Below are 20,892 nucleotides of genomic sequence, written 5' to 3'. Positions count from 1 at the left end.
TGAATTCGCACATAGTTTGATGCATTTTGGTTCTTTACACAAAACACATTACTCTTATAAAGTAGTAAAACAGGAAAAATGTTGCACACCCATGGTTTAACCCACAATACTTAATTTTATGTGATTCTTTATAGCCTTATAAATAGACATACGTTATTGATTAATTTGATACCTATACGTTGTGTCATTAATCAAAAGACAATACATTGAAAGCGCATGCTGTACATTATGTTTAAATCAATAAAAACGCAATTAGCGCAACGATACAGTTTGTTCTAAGGGCTTTTTTTACATCGGCGCTTAAAGGCAAATTGTTTTTTACAAGTAAAATAGAAACAAAAAAGTCACGGTCTGAAACGCACGGCAATGAAATAACACGAGCGGTCGTTACGAAGCATCACAAAATAGAACAGTTAGTGAAAATATTCAACATAGCCCGATTGTTTGACAAAAAAAAAAAACGCTCACGCAATCACGACATTCTCAATATGTGCGATAACCAGGAAATTAAGGACAACCTAACTATACAGTTACAATAATCCCATTGGTTTAGAATGGCAAAGCTATGTTTGAAATCAGAGACATTTTTTTAAGCTTCAACACTTAAGCTTACTACAGTCAACCAGTTGTTCATTATGTACTTGACAAGTAAAATAATGCACCAGGAGTAAAGGAAACATCGATTTAATGGTTGAAATCGGTTGTTGAAGCCGACAAGCTATAAAACCAATTTTCTCCATACGTTCACAAAGTCATGGCTATAGATGTCAGCGAAGATCAAATAAAAAGTGCAAGACAACGAAGTGAGTTTGGACATGTTAATTATGACATTGGAAAAGCTGAAAAGATCAATGCCCAAAATGGAAGTGTAGATTTGTTGTTGGCTGCCGAAGCTACACATTGGTTTGATTTAAATCAGTTTTTATTGGAAGCTTCTCGTGTACTGAAACCACACGGATGCCTCGCATTAATAGGATATGCCTCTCCAAGCCTTGAGCCAAATTTGGAAAATCAGCATGAAGATTGGTCAAACTATGCAACTGACCTTTTTTATGAAACAAAAACACTAAAAGAAAAACTAGGCACTGACAATACTAGTGACGAAGATTTTAAGAGAAAGGCAGTGTTTGGATTTTTGTGATAGTGGCGCAAGATGTGCGTGGTACAAAACATACAAAAGCAGCTGTTAGTAAATGACAATTCAAGGATTAGATTTAACCTAACTACCTTTACGTTGCATAGCCTATAAACCTTCACATAATAAACAGTTGAAACGCTATACGTATCGTTTTGTTTGATGTTTTGGCCTGTAAACTGAATCGTTCGGATTACCATTTTGTTACGATAGATGTGTGTCATATACCAACTAGCCTACTTCAGCAACAATCGCTTCTAAACCTGTTATCTTTATGGTAATTAAATAGAACTGTTTCCACGCCATTTTAATGTGCGTACGTGACTAAGGAAAGATCACAAACAAATGTCACACTTCTTTAGTTGCAGGCTAGACAGTTGGTCAGTGTAACTTTAACGGTTTAACGCTTGCCAAACACACAAACAGATTAACCAAACACACAACCACAGCTGCTTTGCATTCAAACAAGTTAGAGGTATGTAAGCATAACACTGTTTGTTAAGTTTCTAGTTCTCTATTGCAGTTTCACTATCGTTATATGGAAATAACAATTTGTAAAAAACACTTTTGTAGGAAGGTTTATCTCAGATTTATTAAAATTACAACGGAATATTAAACAGAACGGAACTTTATCGATTATAAAATAAGATATAAACAGCAACCAACATATTTGGTCAAGATCATGTATGGAATAAACTCGTTTGCAGTCCGTCTTGGCAACTTCAATCATCCAATTAAAAACGCAAGTGTATTTTATCTTCCTCAAATTCAGAGCAAAGCTAGTCGGATTAACTTACCTTCAATAAGATAAAGTCACACGACGTTAGGAAGGCAAAATAAACCAATTGCATTCTTTTTTTGAAATTCACTCATAGCTGAAAAAGTTTGATCTTCAGACGTAGCCACCATTGAAGAAGTTAAAATATTTGTTCCGTTAACAGTAGGGATGGCCCGATAGTACTGTATCGGCGCCGATACCCGATGCTTCGAGCAGTATCGGTACTCGTCCGATACTTTAGCGGTATCGGTACAAGTACCGATACTTTTTTTTGAGACTTTATCATGTGTAAAATTAAAAATGAAAGGAGGCAAAAAACAACAACCATCGGCTGTGATAAAATATTTATGGGACTACAACTAAAAAACGCGTTCGTTTTGGATTTAATGAAATAAGATGACCTAAATCGCTACAGCGACTTAATGCCGCAACACGTTTTTTAGGCCCGCGTTAATTGCGAGCGAGCGTCAAAACGCACAAAGTTCATTGTAGACGTTTGTAAGCATAAGTTTCGAAACGGCGGGTGTTTAATTTGTATGGCCAAGTGTATTTAGACATTCCTAGTGTTATCAGTGACAAATTATTTTCTATGCCGTTAGGTGAACTTTTAAATCCCAATTAAACTACCTGCGATTTTGCAATACAAAAGTTGGCGTTAAGAAATGACCCAAACGTCATATGTTTTGGGATTCCTTCACTGTTTTGGGGATATTAACAGACAATCCCATTCTCTGCCTAAAGCCATGATCGTTAAATGTTTTTTGTTGTCTAAGTCGTAAAACATTAACGCCGGTAAGACGTTACAAACAATAGACGCCGGTAAGACGTTGCAAAGCGCGTAGCATAAACGTAATCACGTGATCAGATGCGTAACAACAAGTGCACCAATCGTTAGTTATGCCTCCAATGCACCACCGTCGTTAGGGCATCGTTAGCTCGCCAGCTGATTTGCCAAAGAGTCTTTACCAGACCTGGGCATTTTTACGGCCTTAAGTGATTTATTAGACTGAGTGTGTTGTTAAATTAACTGTGATGGGAAAACACATTACAAATACATCAGTTTGAAAATGTTTTTGCTTGTTTGCAAAGTATCGGGTATCGGATCGCAGTACTTTTGGGGTAGAATATCGGGTATCGGTATCGGTTCAAAATATAGTATCGGGCCAACCCTAGTTAACAGTAGCGTTTTCTTGTAAATGCGTTTCCAAATCTATCTTTTTATTAAATATTTTGTTACATGTAAAACGAGTTTCAATTTCATCAGCAAAAAATAAGTTAAAAACGGGAGAATAAATATAATAATATAGGCTACAATGCAACAAAAATATACATTTGAGTAACAGTAAACACGTAACGTGCGTGAATCCAGGATTTTCTATGCCACTTCCAAATTGACATTGTTTTCTTTTGCCCATTTGCCGATGGTCCTTCCAATATACTCAGATTGTGGGTTGCTTGTATTTTGCAACATCATAAGCAATTCATTCAGAGTTTCCCTAAAAATCCGCGCACAACTTGTATTACCATGACGGACTCGAGCGAGATTTACCGTAAAATCAGTAGGCAACAGTCGTCAGAAAGCCACGTTTGTTGTCAGTATGCAAGGCAAACGAAATGGTAAGGCACTTAAATCCGTTGCAAGTGTGTCATGTTTCTAGTTGATCACCATAACCACAATGGTTGAAAACAAAAATAAACATGATAAATATCACAATAAAATTAAACCTGTTTCTTAGCAAACAAACATAGCTATCCTTTACTAAGTTAGTTTTTCACCACTCTGTTTCTTTGTTCTATAAAATACCTCTATGCCCTCTGTTAACTGCTAAAACTGCCTGCAACTGTTCCAGCGTTAGCTATAACTGTCTGCTATCTGCACAGGATGGCACTAAAAAACAACCAAGTAACAAAACAGTTGCAACCCAAACTGACTAAAAACTTGGCTGTCTTCACTACACCACTGGACATAACTATCACAGCTGAACATAAGTAACGATGTACCTTGGTTCCCTTCCCGCAACGATTTGTTGAAACAAACCTACACACGCTCCACGTTTTCCGTCCCAGTATTCCGGATTCGGGTCGATTCTTTCGAGTACATCGAATGCCTTTGCTGCCACGTAGAAGCAGCGCATCTGAGATAGCAACTTTAATCTCAATTATTTGAATCAGAGGGAGCTTGGTGTAAGTTTTCAAAATGTGACATCACCATCTTTAAAGACGATGATGTGTCAGACGTACAGATAAATATTGGTTTTTGACCGTTCCCTTAAGTATATTTTCATTTTCCAATGTCGCCCTATAAAAACTAGAAGGGTGGCTTTCTGATATACTTCCATTTTATATATTCTATACGATATTTACCAATTTACTATACACATCATTTGATCTACACATATGATTGTTTTTGTAAACAAAAACTAATGGGTCCCCACACGCGTGTTTGTGCGGATTTACGGTAAACAAATGTTGCGGTGACTTTTAGATTTTTAAGGACAATTTTTTAGAAAGCATTAACCCAACAATAAAAATTTTTTGTTCGTATTGTTTTTGTACTATTATTGTCATTTAATTACAAAAACATTAAAAAAGAACGAAACAAATACTTTAATTTAATCTCTTGCTTTGACCCAGATATTGTCGTCCAAGGTCGGGTTTTAAACACATTTTTTTCTAGAAAGCTGTAACAGTTGTGTTACAGACACTTTAAATTAAAAAGCAATTTGCTACAAGTGTACACATAACAATTCGTTTTTCATTTAACTTTGTTTCGCAAAACCATTGACCTGTAGTAACCTCTCAGGGTGCAACGACTGTTTGACCTATTGACACCGTTTTCAATAGCACGCCGTCCTTACTGTTCAACAACACCGTTTAACCTAATTTATACATGCCTTGAGTGTTGATTCCTAAATTTATTGCCAAAAAAACTCTACCTTATGACGAAAGAAAGTTCTGAACTGTGTTGTAATACCTACTAGTTGACCTTAAGTAACCCGTGGTCATGCGGCGGCCGACCTGACAACGAGCATTTAAAAAAAAAACATTTATCTTGCAAAAATGTCAAGTTTATTTTTTCAACTTTATTTTGATTAACAAGTTTTGCTTGACATATACGAAACCGAAGCACGCTTATTAGGTTTAAATCACGTCATAGGTGTGAAACCTTTGCCAAAACTGAAAATGTGAGTGATAACTTGATAAAACGAAATAGCATTGCTATGCAAAACAGCTGATTTCTGATCACCAAAACGACGTCTCGTAAAACGTCTGTCCGACGTCAAGCTGAGCTCTCCTGCTATCGTAAACCAGTGAGTTACTCTCTTGGGACTTCTGCCTACAGTGTCTTTCTTGACCAAACGAGCGTTAGACACATTTACGTTTCGGGGGCCTGTGGGTGAACCGCTGGGTAATTCGGGGTCAAACTTCTGGAGGATCAAGTTTGGATTAATAACTAACATATGTCCAAATTTGAATAAATCTGAAGCACTCTTTCTTTACCAAACGAGCGTTACAAACCAGCGTTAAAAATTTTACGTTTCGGGGGCCTGTGGGTGAACCGCTGGGTCAATCGGGGTCAAACTTCAGGAGGATCAAATTTAGATTAATAACTAACATCTGTGCAAATTTGAATAAATTTGAAGCACTCTTTCTTAACCAAACGCGTCTAACAAGCCAGCGTTAGACAGAAAAAAGAAGAAAAAAAATACGGACAAAAACAATATGTGTCCCCTTCAGGGAAGGGGACCCATAATTAACTACCCACCATTGCTCTAACAAGCTGCAAAGTTGACCGAGTGGTTAGCGCAACCGCCTTGTGATCACAAGGTCATTGGTTCTAATCCTATCTCGGTCACTTGTGTTTCCCTGAGCAAAAAACTTAAGCGGCATTGATCCAACCCAGTGGTTCCCGATGGGTTGAACTAAATTGAAGTCACCAACTGCCCAAGAAGAAAACTCAAATAAAAAAATGATCAACAGACTTGCAATAAAAACAGGCAGCTCGAAGGCGAACTCATTGTGAGCATAACGCATTCAGGCGTTGCCTGCCCACCGAGGATAAAAATGAAACAAATAAACAACTCACCCTGTAGCAGTCGTTGGCAATCAATTGTAGCAGACTGTAAGAATCGGCTGAAGTGTCCATTTTTAAATACATTTCCCATGCACTATGTGGTTGTTTATTAACAATATCTAAAAATGCATAAATTTTAGACAAAGCAAGCTAGATATTACTGTTATTTTGACTTACGACAGCGAGCCAACCAACTGACATACACAAAGTCGGTCTTGATCTTTTCACTTTGAATTAGCTTGAAAATCTTGAAAAAAAGTATATAAACTGTAGGGTAAAACAAACTTATAAACTATTACAGCTTTAAAGAGTGGTTATAGATCACTTTTTTGCTGAAATTGAACATAGTAGCAGCAATCAAAGGACACCAGCACTCGTTAGTCCCAGGCACAAATCTTAGTAGGCTATCAACATGTCATAACACATTATATAACAGTATAGCAAAAGGTTTGATAACAGCTTACCTCTTCTGCATCCTTGTAGTTACCACAGGCAGCTTTGGCCTGGGCAAAGTTGAAGTTGTACACATCATCATGGTACAGATAACCCTAGAGAATTTTATATCAGGGTTTAAAAACTTGAAGCAAAATTAAATGTATATAAAGATTCACCTTGATTGTGTCCAAGTACAACACTACTTCCTCAAACTGTCTGAGAAGAAAAAAATGTGCAGCCAGACACCTTCTACCGACAACTGTGTCTTAAATTTAAAAGTGATGTTAGAAAATTATGCCCTAAAAAGATATATACTTTTGTTGCTCACCACATTCACCAGAGGAATGTCCCACCAAGTGATAATACTGTTGTGCAGCTTTGATTACGGCTACCTGTAAACAATAATGCACTATAAACACATTGCTATTCATTTGCAAAGGTGGGAAACCAAATGATTGTCAAGTTACATTTTTGATAAGCAATGAACGCTGTAGTAACAAAAAGTTATTTCAATTGAATTTGTTCGGCCAAGAAAAAAATGAAATTTTGTAAAACCTAAAACTTTAATAGTTACTCTGTAAGGCCCCTAACACTAGTCAGCTTATCAATATTGTCACAATGTCACATATTTTATTTTCTGATTTTAACTCCGCCAGATGTTGCCCTACTTGAATTACATACACAAAAGCACCATGTGTGCAAGTATATTTTCCATACATTTCCCCATGCAGAAGCAATCACGTTTTGACATGGTAAAGTTGGTAAATAACACAGCAACTATTTTCATGTTTCATAAATGCCCACACAGAAACACTATGTTAATGAGTAAAATAAACACAGCTATGCCAGCTTCATTGCTATGAACAACTAGGTACTACCAATCCCTCTTCTTGCCCATATGCAGAAAAAGCTGCAGCTTTAAGAATGTAGTCAGGTGATCCAGTTGGAGTAAGATTTTGGCACAGTTTATAAGCTTCCTCATATTCATCTGTGAAAATAACATTATCATCTGTTCATTATAGTTTTATACCAGCAGTACCAGAAAATATACGCTCAGACAGTACATTTTCAAAAAAGTCAAATCCTTGGGGGAGTTGCTGCTCAGGGTTTGGGTGTTAAATTGCAATTTAGACAGCACAGGGAATATTTTGTAAGTTCCAAACCAGTTTGCACAAACCTTGTTGAAAGTGGTAGATTGCAAGATTTATTCTTGCTTCAGCCACAACATCAACTAAGGGAGGTAAAATTTGCATAGCACCTGCTCCTCTTCTAAACACAACCTGCAACGTGCTTTGTGTACAATTTAGTGTAGTGTATATGATTACATGCTGATCAAAACCTTATTGTGGTTGATTAGATCAAGTCCAAACAAAACACAATGGGAGGATGGATTTTTAAGGGGTTTTAGCTCAGCTTCAGCCTGTTTTCCTCCATATTGCTTAAAATGCAAGCAGGCTTTAAGATTAAGAGCAACATAGCTGTTTGGGTGTGTAGAAAGGTAGTCATCAAGTAGTTCCTGCCAAACAGTATATGTTTATGTTCCAATGTTAGTCATAGTTTCTTTTAACTTAGTAGTTACCCTGGACAGGTCAAAGTAAGATAACTTGTAATAGCAAAGAGCTGTGTAGAGATTCAATGCAACATAATTTCTGAAAAATAAAAATTTTGATACAGAAACACAAACATTTTATTAAATTAATGTTGGAATGGTATATATAATAAAAAATAATAAACATATTAAAAGTTCAGTTTAAACTAACAACACCAATAAAACTCATTAGTGTGTTTGTCAATAAAGATTAAACAGTAACATCGCTATACTTGTTAAGTGCCAACAAGTTTTTGCACAAAGCCAGGGCTTCTCTGTAGTGGCCCCTCATAAACTGGAAACTGGCATAGCTAATCTTGTCTTCAAAGCTATCACTCATCTTTGAATGGCATCTCATCAAATTCTTGTCATCATTTAACTTTATAAAAAATCTTGACATTACACAACAAAAAGAACTGATAAACAAAAAAGGCAATGACTAAGTAAATGTCATACAAACTAAATCATGTTGATTAAAACTTGCACTTACTTTGTGAGCTAAGTGGAAGTTGAGACGATAATTCAAGTCACAATCAATACCTAAAGCATGACATACATGGGCCACAGTTTCAAACCATTACATGTGAACATTACATTTGGGTTATCAGGTACATATTATTTATATTCACCTTTCGCTGATGCGTCCTTGGCTTCTTTGTAAAGCCCAAGATAAAAAGAACAACATGCAAGATTAACCCACACCTTAAGATCAAACTCAGGTTTGGCACATTCATCTAAGTATATCTGTAAATTCAAAAGTTATATATGGTAAAACTTTTTTGAACAGTGCTTACAATAAACTCTGTACCCGCCTCATAAGCTCTTCTATAATCTCCTAGGTGAAAAGCACAGTAGGCAATCCAAAGTTTAGTGTATTTTTGTCGCCTGATTGAGTTTTGATTAAACTGAACAAATACTGTAATTACACATATATGCAACTTCATATCACCATCAACTTACCTCAAGTAAAGTTATAGCACCAAGATAGTCACGTTCCTCCAAAAGGTCATTAAGTTTTGGTAACTTTTTTTTCCGAGTCTTTTCCTTGTCGAGTAAGTATGTGCCACTAATCGCTGACTTTTGTCTTGATAATATCTACAAAAATTATAAAAAATACATTAAGGTTTGACTGTTTTTCTGTCAAGTCAAGTCACAACACCAGAAAGCTGTAAAATACTGTCATACTAAAATATTAACAAATGCATACCAGCCGAAACTATGCTCTAAATTTATGTCTAGGGCATGCACTTAATAAAAAAAAATACTAAACTAGAATACAAACAGGTATATATCTTTAGTGTGTGTAAGTTTATCCGCCTAAATAAAGCCTGCAAAAGAGATGAAAAAAAAACAAGAAAACTAACTCACTACTTTTCTCACCATTGCTAAGTTATCAAAAGGTAGTAGAAACTGATTTTATTCAAATCGACCCGAGCCAAAGTGATGTAAAAGTTACCTAAAAAATGCACAAACGTTTATATCACAAAAAAACGTTTTATTTTAATCTGCATACAACCAAAGTTTTTTTCGCCGTCCACTTCCCGCCACATTTAATAAGCCGTTTGAGGTCGCTAAAAACGTTTTTAAATGTGGATTTTTGCTTCCTTTCAGTCAAAAGTAGGCGTATGTGTAGAGTTTGATTTCATAAATATCTCAGAAAGTAAAAATGTAAGGCATATTTTTATTATTTTTACTACTTGGTGGTTGCGCCGGTCACCTTTGCTGACCTCTGCAAAATACTTTAATCACGTGAGAGCATGGTATGAAAAATTAGCACCGGCCGGTGCCCAATAAAGCTGCGCGACAAAACAATGGTAGAGTTGCGTTGTGCGTACGTGATGAAGTGCAAACTCCCTGTTGTGTGGTGTCGTGTTTTGCAGCGTAATGGGTCATTATAGTACAATACTTGGTTACCGTTGTAAAAGGTTTAAGTGGCAGAACCAGGTTAACCATACAACATATCCATGTAAACAACTTTTTTAACCTTGTAAACTGGCCAACAAACCACACACTGAGAACTTACGGAGCGTATGTTTGATGCAGTGCAAATAGCCGTAGGTTGCTTGAAAGTTTGCACGAAAGTCAACTATGGAAAAGATGGCTAGTGTTAACCTTATGTTGACTATTTTATGATAAAACTTTTGTAACAGTTTGTCACATTAAAAGTGTTGATAGTAGTTAATGATTTAATAGTGATGTAGAGCCAATCAACAAAATACTATCTGTAGCATAGCTTGACTTTTATTTTGTGTTACTTTAGTTTGTTTTTGTCTTTTCAGTGCTCCCATAAGTTTATACCAGCATAATTTACAATGAAGGTCCTTATTGCAGTCGATGGCAGTGAAATTGCACAAAAAGCATTCAATTGTAAGATTTTGCTTGAGATTAAATATTTCTTCCAGTGATGATCATGTCCACTTGTGTTAATTTACATGAGCGTGTCTAACTAAACTGCAACATTTAAGTGTGATTGCTTTTCAGACTACTTTGAAAACTTTCACAGAGAAGGAAATGAAGTACTTGTCTGTTATAGAAGTGAACAGCCAGATCTACCCACCATAATGTTTACAGGTATCAAAACTGTGTCTGTGTAAAAATGCAGTCACATTTTAGTTTTTACTCTTGCTGTGCAACTGTTTACATGTTACTGTTTTCAGCAGGTGGAGCATCATTTCCTGCAGAAGAAATTGCCAAAATTATGACTGAACACAACAAAAAAGTAAATGACATGGAAAACCAGTATGTCATGGCATGTAAAAACCTCAAGGTATCTATTCTTTAAACAGAGTTTTATTTTACAATATTTTCAGCATTGATTGGCTGTGCAATTGCAATTGAAACAAAACTTTAGATTGTTCTGATTGATGAAAGAACAAATTTTATGCTTGTTATCTGTTTCTGTTTAAAGCCTGAAGATTGCCTCACCTTTAACAATGGTCAAATTGTCTAACTGGCTTCTCATGCACATTTATTATTTTGTTTGGCTATTTAGCCGTACAGGCAAACAATAAAGATTGCACTTTACTGTTACTTATTTTCTGCTGTCATCATGCATTTTTGTACCTTATTTCTAACTTACAAGGCCAACTTTCTCTCCATATTTGTTCAAAATGTATTTTAATAACTGATTGCATCTGTTTAAAAAACTTCCATATAAGTGACAAGAGTGGCAGTATGTGTTGAAGCAAACCACTGGGTGTCTTTTTTAGGCCAAATACAAGGTGCTGTTTGAAACCTCTGCTGGAAGACCAGGTCCTGGTATTATCAAACTGGTAGAGAAGGAATGTGTTGAAATGATTGTTATGGGAACAAGAGGTTTGGGTGTAATAAAAAGAACGGTGATGGGATCTGTGAGCAATTATGTTGTACACCATGCAAAAGTACCTGTGCTTATCTGCCCCAATTAATTACTTTCATACTGATTTCATTCAGTATCGATCTTCATAGATGTTGCTTAACCGCTTAAATTTTGTCATGTTGTGCTAAACTTGTGCATTTTAATCCTGCTTTTAGAAGTGTGTTGCCATCAACTATTACATTTACACCGTATAATTTGACTAACACTTGAATCTGTATGTATTACCTCCCCTGAAAACATTTGAAGTAAGTCTAGTTGGTTATCATGGGGTCCAAAAACTAATATGTACTGTCATTTTTGATGATGCTTGTGTCAGGCATAATGTCTATCTTCACAAAAGAACCAAAAGTTTGAACTGTTTTTGATGTTTACGAATCTAACACAAACTTCACATCAGTTTTTCCATAAAATTGTATATGAACTATTTAGTGTTTTTGGCAAATTGTGTGTTCACTTTTAAACGTTTTGACAAATTTAAAACGTTGTGTGGTGCGCTTGTAAAAATAATAAAGGTCACTAATTGCAACCCATGTTGGTATAGTTTTTGGGACATGAGGTTAAGTAGCTTTTTAGACTCGCTTTATCTGGTTTAACTGACACGTAGCGGACAAGAAAATTGTTTGAAGGAAGAACACAAAGAAACAAACAAACTCTGCCAAATAAAAAAAACATGCAGGTAATTGTCCGAAACAATTGCGCAGCGCCCTCTATTGGGGTATTTTCCCAGTGATGTCACATGCTACGTTTGTTTGCAAACAGTGGCGTTGCACACGTCACGAAGTTATAGGTGAATGCCAAACAGGAAAAGCAAACAATTGTAACAAACACGAATGTATGTAAGTCATTGCAGCAACGATGTAAGGATAACATTAACTTGGGAATACCGTGGTCCGTGATACTTTCGTTATATTTACGTTTTTTGCTTTCTGTGTTACTGCAACAGATAAGATACGCAAGTTTAAGGGGTAAGATTTATTTCATGCGATTTATACATTAGTTGACATGTATAATCAAGAGCAAGTAGTTAGGGTTAGGTATTCTGCTTCAGCTATTGCGTAGTCATTGACTATTCCTTCAAGGAAAACTTTATAAATATTTAATAGCTTGTTATTGATCATGATCTACAACCTCTAGTCTACTGTATTTGCCAGTGCTATGATTTATCACCCTGTGTAGTTTTGAGCTTTTGATTGATTATATCTGGAAGAATATACTCTTATGTTTTTTTAATATGTAAGTGAGATTATTTCAGATTGTTTTAAAGAGTTTTAGTCAGTGGTTACATTCAATATTTTTGTCAGCCGGTTCTATTATGAAATTCATATTTTTCAGCCGGTTCTGTTACAAAAAGCCCAATGACAGTAACCAGTAATGCCGGTTCGCTAAACTCATAAAATTTCGTGAGGCGGTCTTATAGGACTGTTGCGAACCGGCCGAATCCCTTCACTGGTTTAGTGTTGACTTATATGTGCAAACTTTAATTATTGTAGTACTGCATGATTTGTACTATAGGCAGTAGGCACCAGACAGAAATAAAAAAACAACTGAATATCAAAACTATTTTCGATATGGATGAAGAAGAAGAAAAACCACTGCTTTTAAATGAGGATGATGACACAAATGGTGTTTGGCGCACTTCTAACAATACAAGATCCAGCATTTTCCCCTTTAGAAGCCAAAATTCTGTTGCTGGAAACACATTTTTGCCTATCGAAGTTCCGTTTTCAAACATTGCTCAGCCTACAGAAGAAGAACCTGATTCAGTGGTTGCTGTGTTTGTTGTTGCATTTGACACTCGATGTGGTCAGTTACTACAGCTGTACCTAATTTTATTATTTATATCAAATTTGTTTTTAAAATAGTAGGCTGTCAAGTATACAAGTTTAAGCATTGTTAGATAGTGCATTTGGAAAACTTTTGTTACATGATAAAAATATGCTGCATAAAAGGAGCAGTGTTTAATTTACCAAAATAACTGGTAAATATCTGGGACAAATAATTTTTTAACTGAGCCAAACAAACTTACAGTTAAATGGCTTTTGAAGTATTAGCAACAGTTTATTGATAACTTCCAACCAGTAAGTATTTCATTGGATAAAAGCTGAAAAATGTGTGTGTGGCATTTTTATTACATTTTTTTCAACCCCTGTTCAGTGTTTCAGTGGGTTAAACATTTAATTCACAGTGTCATTTTCTGTTTCTATTTGGATAAACATATTGCATTTTTAGGTAACATAGTGGAATGGAATACACCTACAGAAGTTGATTTGGGCACTGTGGAGTTTAAAGCAATGCCAAGTGGAGCCCACAATATTGAATCTGATTTTATGTTAGTATTTTTACATCATTACTAGAGTTTATGCAGTCGACTTTTTGAACTTGCTTATGGAAATTTTGTAAACCAAGTTCAAAATAAAACTACAGTGTGCTAAGTGTCATTTACAAGCCATTGATGATCATAGTATTTTCATTGTAGGGAATCACTGCCAGAAAGTGAACCCTATGAGATCAGTAAATTAACTAGTAGCAGACGAAAAAATCAATCTTATATTAGTGAAACTTACTTGTGTTTATTTATAGTGTAAGTTTTTTCCATTCATAGATATTTTCGCCTTAAAAATCTGTTTGGTCTGAGCATTTACGAAAAACTTCGCCTGGACTCAAGCATTGAACGAGGTGCAAGAATGAAGTCGGTTGGACTTTTGGCTGCATCTTACACAACCCTTCATCGACATATGCAGTTTTTAGAAAACCAAGTTAGGTAGGTAAATAAGGAAATCTCTTGGGACATAACTGCTTTCTGCTACATTGCATACTAATCTTTTGGCAGAGTAAATGAAAGTAATGAGCATGGTAATGACATGTTTTTGAGATAATTATGTTGTCAAATTACCAACCACATGTCATACTATATAATGTAGCTCTATAAAATTGTTTGTTGTTGGCATGTAGGCATTGAAATTGGCAATTTAACATTTGTTGATCACATTGATCCATCATAAAGGGTGTTCTAATTGTGTTTTCTTGCATCAAAGACATCAACTACAAACACCAGGCAAGTACGAGCAGCTTGAGGAATTCTTCAAAGATCGCCAGGGTATGTTGCCTCCCATGTCCAGCCAACCAGAAAGCTGTTTGGCAAGAAAAATAAAAGTAGACAACTTTCCCCAAATGCAGGTAATTTGCATAAACAAACCATTTGTTTTTAACCATAATTTGTTAAACTGGTTTCTTTGAATTTGTCAAATGGTTCAATACACATGGCTATGTTAATTATTTATGGTATTTAGGTCAAAGGCATATTACTTAGTTTTCATCTAAAATGCAGAACTATTTATTGAAATCGCGCAATGAAATATTTATGTGAGTAACCTCACCTAACCTTGTGGCTCGCTGTAGTAGTATTAATGGATTGAAGTAGTTCACTTGGCAGCTGTTGTCAAAACAAATCAAATCATAATGAATTTAAATAAAATACTTTTTCTGTACATTGTTTACTTGTCATATTTTGCATGAACTTTATAAAATGCCTTGCCTATTATCCAAATATAAACTAGAAAAATTACTCACGTTGAAATTCGCATGAGTAATCACACAATCTTAACTCGACAACGTGGCTTCCTGGTTTACTGATGCAAACATAAAATAGTTTGATACATAGAATATTGTCAATTTACATCTATTGATGCAGATGACATACACCCCATATAGATGCAATAAGAAAAATCTAGTACAAATGTGCAAAATATTTTTACTGATTTCAAAAAGCAGCATACTGCTACTTGGCACTGTAAAAAAATGCTAGTTTGTCACTAATGACTTTGGACGGGGTTGTCAATCTATCATATTTTGCTAATGTATTGATGTAACTGTATACGGTGTGGAATATACCCGAGTCTCTTCTGCAGGACAATGCTTTTGTATATCATGTACAAGAAATATGAGTAGCATGTTACAAGCTGGTATTGTGTTTATCTGGTGTATGGCAAGTCCAATCAACTTTATAAAATACCACTGGTGTACAAGTTTCAAGTTTGTCCTACAGTGTACTTGTACAACATTGTTAATGCAGAGATAATATTTTTTTGCAGATAACCCATCCAGCTGGGTGTTTTTCACAGTTTATACAGTTTTTTGGTGAAAGCATTTTTGTTTTGTGGAAGCTTGTTTTGCTCCAGAAACGAATTCTCTTCTATTCCCAACCACCAATTGGTGTAGTCTGTTATAGAGGTTAGACTTTCCCTTACTGATTTTTTGCACCATATGATTTACATTGTTTGAATTTGTTTTTTGTGTTTCAGTTTATTGTGCCTGCTGTCTGGGAAAAATCACTCTGGACGGATTTGACCACAAACAACCCAAGCCTTATTTCTATGTGAACATTGCAGATATTGATCATTTGGAAACAGAGATGTCATACATTGCATGTAGGTTGCAACCAAATGTCAGTGTTAGAAAGAATCAATTTGGCTTCCACCATTGGGCACAAATTGTGTTCTTTACGCTGCCCATTGATTTTTTAAGCAGTGGTTCTCTTAACAGGCCTATTTCTTATTCCACCATCTTCAGTCCAACAAAAGATGCTTAAACAAAGTTAATTTGCGACTTTATTGTGGTGGGTAAGATTGCTTTGACAACAGATAGGATGAAATTAGATTTCAAATGTTGTCATGCACGTTTGCATTTTCTTATTAAGTCCTTAAACACCAGAGAATGCTTGTACTATATTTCGCAGCACACTTGGAAATCACTGGCAGAATTTGAACATTTTAGTGAACTAAGAATACTAGGTTTACATTTAATGGTAAAAATAACGGCCCAAATAGACGTAAAAAGCGACATGCTTTATTGTTAAAACGTTTCGGCAAATGCTCATGCCATCATCAGTGATATGAACGTCTATTGGGCCGTTATGTCAGATTTACGTCTATTTGGGCCGTTATTTTTACCATTAAACTTATGAACAGATCCGTATATAGTGTTCCAAAGTACATAGGTTTATATTGTTTACAACATCAAAATAAAATTTCTCAATTAGCTTTGGTGTCATTTGGGCCCAGAGATGTTGAGTTTAATTTTTGTGGGTCACACCAAAAAGTATTTTTGGTCCAACCAACGTTTTTCGACCTGTGGAACGTGCTACCCCGGAGCTTTTAAGGTGGTACGTGTGTAGCTTTCTGCTATACCTAATTCAAGTCGGATAGTGAAATACAACTTAACTGACCCAACTAATCAGCCCTGGTTTGGGGCGAAACTCATGCCGTTGGAAGTTGCTAATCTTGCTGGTTTCAGAAATATGCTAGCTTAGTCAAAAAGAACACACCTATCCCCTGGTCTACCCATTTAAACAGGGTTTGGGCGGCACGCAGGGATAGAAAAAGTCGGCGGTACGCGAGCAGTATAAGGTTAAGAACCACTGCTTTAAAGAAGCTTTTGCAAGTGGCAGGTTTGAAATCAGAAAGTTTTAAACGTTTCCCTTATTGATTTTTTGTTATGTGACAATTTAGCCAACTATATTCGTTTTTGCCATTTTAGGTACCACGGAAAGTATATTTCACGAAAAAAATCAACTTTACGATATCTACGTCAACAATCAGGTTGTTACGGCGACCACACATCATAACGAGTCAATACTCAAAGTCAACAAGGTAGACAAGGAACGATACAAAAACCTAATGAATCACAGGTTAGTACAGAGGTCAACTTTAAACGATTGCACATATTTCAAAATCTTTTGGTTTAAACACCTTCGGTATCTTTAAGTTGAACACAAGAACAATTTTGGGTGATTTACGCTCATAACCGCCGTGCCCGTGCATTTTAAAACTCCATTTAACTTGCAAAAAGGAAAACTTAATTTATAAATATATTTATATAATTTACTTAATTAAAGAAATACGAATTTGTTTTTGCATTTCTAAACTTTTTTTGTTGTTAGTTTTTTAGGGATTCTAATTGCGTGGCCTAAACGCGTACCGCTCGACTAATCTTACCTAAAGGTGAGCGCCACCACCCAGGTTAGAAGTCTCTAGTTTTCATGCCATTTCGCCACAACGCTTCCGATTTACATTTAATAGTGTGCCACGTTTTCGGAAACGCTTAGGGTTTAAATAAATGTGTTTAAATGCTGCTACTTACAAATACAATAGTCTAAGCGTACTTAAAAAAACATCCTACAGGCGGGATTTGGATCACCAGCAATGCCTCGGAGACGACGGTCTTCCAAGCGAAGAACATTTCTGCCAAACGTAAGTGTCACATTTAACATTCGTGCCAACTGCGTCGTTTGTGCATTTTTTCGGATAAATATTTCTTGTAAATGCCTAAAACATCAACGTAAGGCACACTACCGTTTTTGACGAACAATATGTCGTGGTGTAATCCACAGTAAGTCCTCATTGGAACATAATTTGTTGCTTGCAAAGACTACATTTTCAAAAACAGTTTAGTATCAAATAGTACTCTTTTCGTTGTACTGACATGAAAGATAATACTTTTGGCTTCGAACGTAGGGTATTTTAGCTTCGAACGTAGGGTAAATGGGTATATTCACTAAACCAAAGGTTGGGAACCAACGGTCTGTGTGAAACTTCTTTAAAAAAACCTTTAAAAAACACGGCGCATCAACCACTACGTATGCTTTGCTTACACACAGTTACTTCGCCCACCTGAACAACCAACTCTTCCAAACCCTTCTGGAAGCTTCCATGTCACATGACCGCACGCTAACTGAAGATCACGTGAGGGCAATGGGCCTTGATCCAGTCGGCGATCGGCATTTCATCATGGATTTGCTTGAACTCTATGCAATCGATGTCATGCTTATGGCGGAAAACCCTTGCTGCCCTGTATGACGTAGCTGTTCTTACAATGTATGCACCAGAAGAGGGCGCTCAAGAGTCAAGCGAGATATGAGATGGAATGTTGTCTTGCTGATTCGGTTATATCGGGTAAAAAATGAATAAGCATATTTTGTTTCCATTTATGCTTATAAGAGCCCTAGTGCAATTTATAGTACAGAGCAAATGTTTTATCTGCGTGTCTGATATCAACTGAATTAAAATTATACCTTGTTCATTAATGAAGCATGGGCAATATACAGACTTCATTCTGTTAACTGTAACCATTTTGGTGCTTGTTTGGCCAACTTTTCGAAAAATCAGACCAAATTTCGGTGCAGCTCATATTAAGTGCCCCCTTTGTTTTCGAAAGGCATGTTACGAAACATCATCCACCAACTTGAATTATATTATTGTACGTCGCCTTTAACACAGTCACTAGATATTAGGTAACGCAGTCGTTTTGACTACATTAGAACAATATGGGATCCAGCTATTGTTTGCGCTGATTTTTGTTTTGTTGCCCAGACATCATTATATATTATGGTCTTTTGTAGACCAATTTGTAGTAAACCATAGGTAAATAAAGCAAATATTTTATTGAGTACAACTACCAAAATTATAGTTTAAAAGGGATTTGTTTGAAAAACATTGTTTGTAGCAAATCGTGCACATTTTTTGAATTATTGCGCTTTTATGCATCCTAAAAAAGTAACCAAAGTCCTATTTTGCACTGCATTTAGCGTGGTTTTGAATTTTCGTTTGCTCGTACACTATACGAGCTATGTACAATCATTCCATATCGCCTTTCGTCACAGCACTTTCACGATAATATTTATTGTGCAGTATATTTAAATGTATATTTATGGAAAAAATGTTATGTAGTTGTCAAATTTCCGAACAAACAGTTACACCGTAGTTTATTGTTATTTTGGACACATTTCATTTTACAACATCATTTCTTATAAAAAAAGGCTTTTTTAGATGTACGCATTCCAAATTAGAGAATACGCCTAATTGTTACGTGATAATAGTAATTGTGCATGTTTACGTTTAAAACCACCAAACCCTGTGCAATGTTTTTCTAGCCCTTGCTATTTACCCGTTATTTTTAATCAATATAAACCGTGTATATAACGTGTAATCATTTAGTTTGTCAAACTTAAAAGCATTTCTATTCATGTACGCATTGCATCGCGTTTCCATTGATTTCTTCAAATCTTGTTATGTTTTGGTGCTTTCAACATCTTCCGATTTTTCGCACTTGACACTTATGATTGCTTCGCGTATAAAATACTTAAGATTTGTGAATTTCGAAGTGACCTTTAAACTTAAGTATACGACGAGTGTTTTCAGATCATAAAAATGGTTGTTTTGGTCGAAAGATTGGTCCCGAGAATGATTATTCTTAACGAATTCTGTCACAATCTTAAATATCTAGTAATACGACACAGATCTCTATTCTGCTGCAGACATTAAATAGTAAACCGATAGTCGAGGACCCGAGACAAATAGAAGTGTCAATCTTTGCAGGGTCCATTTGTTCAGCAAAAGTTTAAAACTTAAACCTAGCAATTGACACCTTCGTTTTGCAAACCACCTGCTTTAGATGTTTCGTTAAATAAAGTTCTTGGGACCAGCTTACAAAACGTTTGAATGATGTTGTTGACAGTTTGTGTATTCCAAAAAAGAGTGTGAAATTGGTCGTTTAAACTGATATAGGTTTGTGACAGTAAACAAGTTAATTGGTGGTTCATATACAAGAAAGCAACAATTATGTGTTTTACAACTGTCATTATGAACGTTCAATGCATAGTTGTAAGCGGGCCCACACCCGAAAGTGCAAGCCCGAAGCCAGGCCCAAAACCGAAACGTTTTTGATCAGTGCGAAAGTTTGATTGACAGACATACACATGAAAGCCTACGAAAACTACAAAAATAAAAAAGAAGAAACATCATAAATTAAATCTTTTCGAGGTTTTTTAGGCATTATGTCAATTGCCATACCCCGTATTTTTTTAGTTACAGTTACCGATTTAGGCCACGTAAGCCCGAACCTGATCCGAAATGTCGGGTCCGACTTACAACTGTGGTTCAATAACATTTTAGCAAGCATGGCCTTTTGCGACCTTTACACGCTGCGGTTATTTCATGCGTGCAACCGCATTTTGGGGGCATCACGTCGTTATTGAATTTATTAGTTCCGCCCGATGCACTGATATTAAATTAACTCAAAAAATCGCTTCCTCTCTTTTGTCGTCTCACGCAAAGTTAAATTTGCTTACTTGGCACGATAAAACAAAAAACGAAGGAAAGTTCATGACCCCTGCCGCGCCTGTTTGCTCGGGTGAATTGTGTCGTTGGCCAGGGCCACGCAACCGCATGGTCAAGTGATTGCAATTCTATTGTGCCATGGTTGCGACAAAAGAACCACTTGAGGAGGTCAAACCACAAGCCAAAGTTTGTTGTGTTGCGATCACACCACATAAAAATGACCGTTGTGTCTGTTGTTGCAAAATGTAAAAAAATCAAGTACTTTATTTACCAAAGAAAGTATGTGTAAAAGTTCATGTTACTATTTAAAAGTTCTCAAATCAATATCTCTAAAAAATAATTATTAATCATAAAAAACGGAAAAAATGTTTCGGTCATGAAGTTTTGCTATGTAATAATGAGTTTATACC

General features: G+C 35.9%; 4 protein-coding genes across 14 annotated transcripts; 3 read left to right on the top strand and 1 right to left on the bottom strand.

Annotated features, from left to right (window-relative positions):
• Window positions 1-754: 754 nt before the first annotated feature.
• Window positions 755-1,141, top strand: LOC145210617 (putative methyltransferase DDB_G0268948). The gene has a single exon (XM_080079997.1). It carries the CDS (start codon window positions 755-757, stop codon window positions 1,139-1,141), a length of 387 nt encoding a protein of 128 aa, XP_079936123.1.
• Window positions 1,142-2,693: 1,552 nt separating this feature from the next.
• On the bottom strand, window positions 2,694-9,832 carry LOC145218662 (intraflagellar transport protein 56-like). 8 transcript variants are annotated; one of them, XM_080086069.1, is made up of 18 exons: window positions 9,525-9,832; window positions 9,392-9,467; window positions 8,972-9,106; window positions 8,824-8,916; window positions 8,641-8,755; window positions 8,502-8,551; window positions 8,245-8,390; window positions 8,003-8,072; window positions 7,763-7,939; window positions 7,601-7,703; window positions 7,302-7,411; window positions 6,752-6,815; window positions 6,600-6,688; window positions 6,453-6,536; window positions 6,166-6,235; window positions 6,001-6,107; window positions 3,915-4,048; window positions 2,694-3,409 (listed from the first exon to the last, which is right to left on the bottom strand). In XM_080086069.1, exons 2-18 carry the CDS (start codon window positions 9,392-9,394, stop codon window positions 3,289-3,291), a joined length of 1,671 nt encoding a protein of 556 aa, XP_079942195.1. In that variant the 5' UTR covers window positions 9,395-9,467; window positions 9,525-9,832; the 3' UTR covers window positions 2,694-3,288. The 8 variants fall into 8 exon arrangements, 7 of the variants coding, with proteins under 7 accessions (XP_079942195.1, XP_079942202.1, XP_079942216.1 ...); XM_080086076.1 differs by having other exon boundaries at window positions 9,528-9,832; XR_013857696.1 differs by lacking the exon at window positions 2,694-3,409 and adding an exon at window positions 5,680-5,854 and having other exon boundaries at window positions 3,985-4,048; window positions 9,528-9,832.
• Window positions 9,833-9,989: 157 nt separating this feature from the next.
• LOC145218734 (universal stress protein in QAH/OAS sulfhydrylase 3'region-like) lies at window positions 9,990-11,893 on the top strand. Of its 2 annotated transcripts, none has more exons than XM_080086146.1 (5): window positions 9,990-10,065; window positions 10,291-10,378; window positions 10,493-10,582; window positions 10,672-10,778; window positions 11,221-11,893. In XM_080086146.1, the coding sequence occupies exons 2-5, from the start codon at window positions 10,324-10,326 to the stop codon at window positions 11,416-11,418; spliced, it is 450 nt and encodes a 149-aa protein (XP_079942272.1). In that variant the 5' UTR covers window positions 9,990-10,065; window positions 10,291-10,323; the 3' UTR covers window positions 11,419-11,893. The 2 variants fall into 2 exon arrangements, with proteins under 2 accessions (XP_079942272.1, XP_079942266.1); XM_080086140.1 differs by having other exon boundaries at window positions 10,669-10,778.
• Window positions 11,894-12,763: 870 nt separating this feature from the next.
• LOC145218712 (DENN domain-containing protein 11-like) lies at window positions 12,764-19,519 on the top strand. Of its 3 annotated transcripts, none has more exons than XM_080086128.1 (9): window positions 12,764-13,172; window positions 13,599-13,698; window positions 13,972-14,130; window positions 14,405-14,546; window positions 15,461-15,599; window positions 15,671-15,796; window positions 16,905-17,055; window positions 17,308-17,386; window positions 17,549-17,613. In XM_080086128.1, the coding sequence occupies exons 1-8, from the start codon at window positions 12,866-12,868 to the stop codon at window positions 17,354-17,356; spliced, it is 1,173 nt and encodes a 390-aa protein (XP_079942254.1). In that variant the 5' UTR covers window positions 12,764-12,865; the 3' UTR covers window positions 17,357-17,386; window positions 17,549-17,613. The 3 variants fall into 3 exon arrangements, with proteins under 3 accessions (XP_079942254.1, XP_079942259.1, XP_079942249.1); XM_080086133.1 differs by having other exon boundaries at window positions 12,765-13,172; window positions 17,308-17,368; window positions 17,549-17,612; XM_080086123.1 differs by lacking the exon at window positions 17,308-17,386 and adding an exon at window positions 18,025-19,519 and having other exon boundaries at window positions 12,785-13,172; window positions 17,549-17,617.
• Window positions 19,520-20,892: the final 1,373 nt, after the last annotated feature.

The sequence above is a fragment of the Phallusia mammillata genome, chromosome 1, assembly GCF_965637545.1.
Source record: "Phallusia mammillata chromosome 1, kaPhaMamm4.hap1.1, whole genome shotgun sequence".
NCBI lineage: Eukaryota > Metazoa > Chordata > Ascidiacea > Phlebobranchia > Ascidiidae > Phallusia > Phallusia mammillata.
The sequence above is the reverse complement of the archived record's forward strand: the minus strand, read 5'-3'. Positions and strand labels throughout refer to the sequence as shown.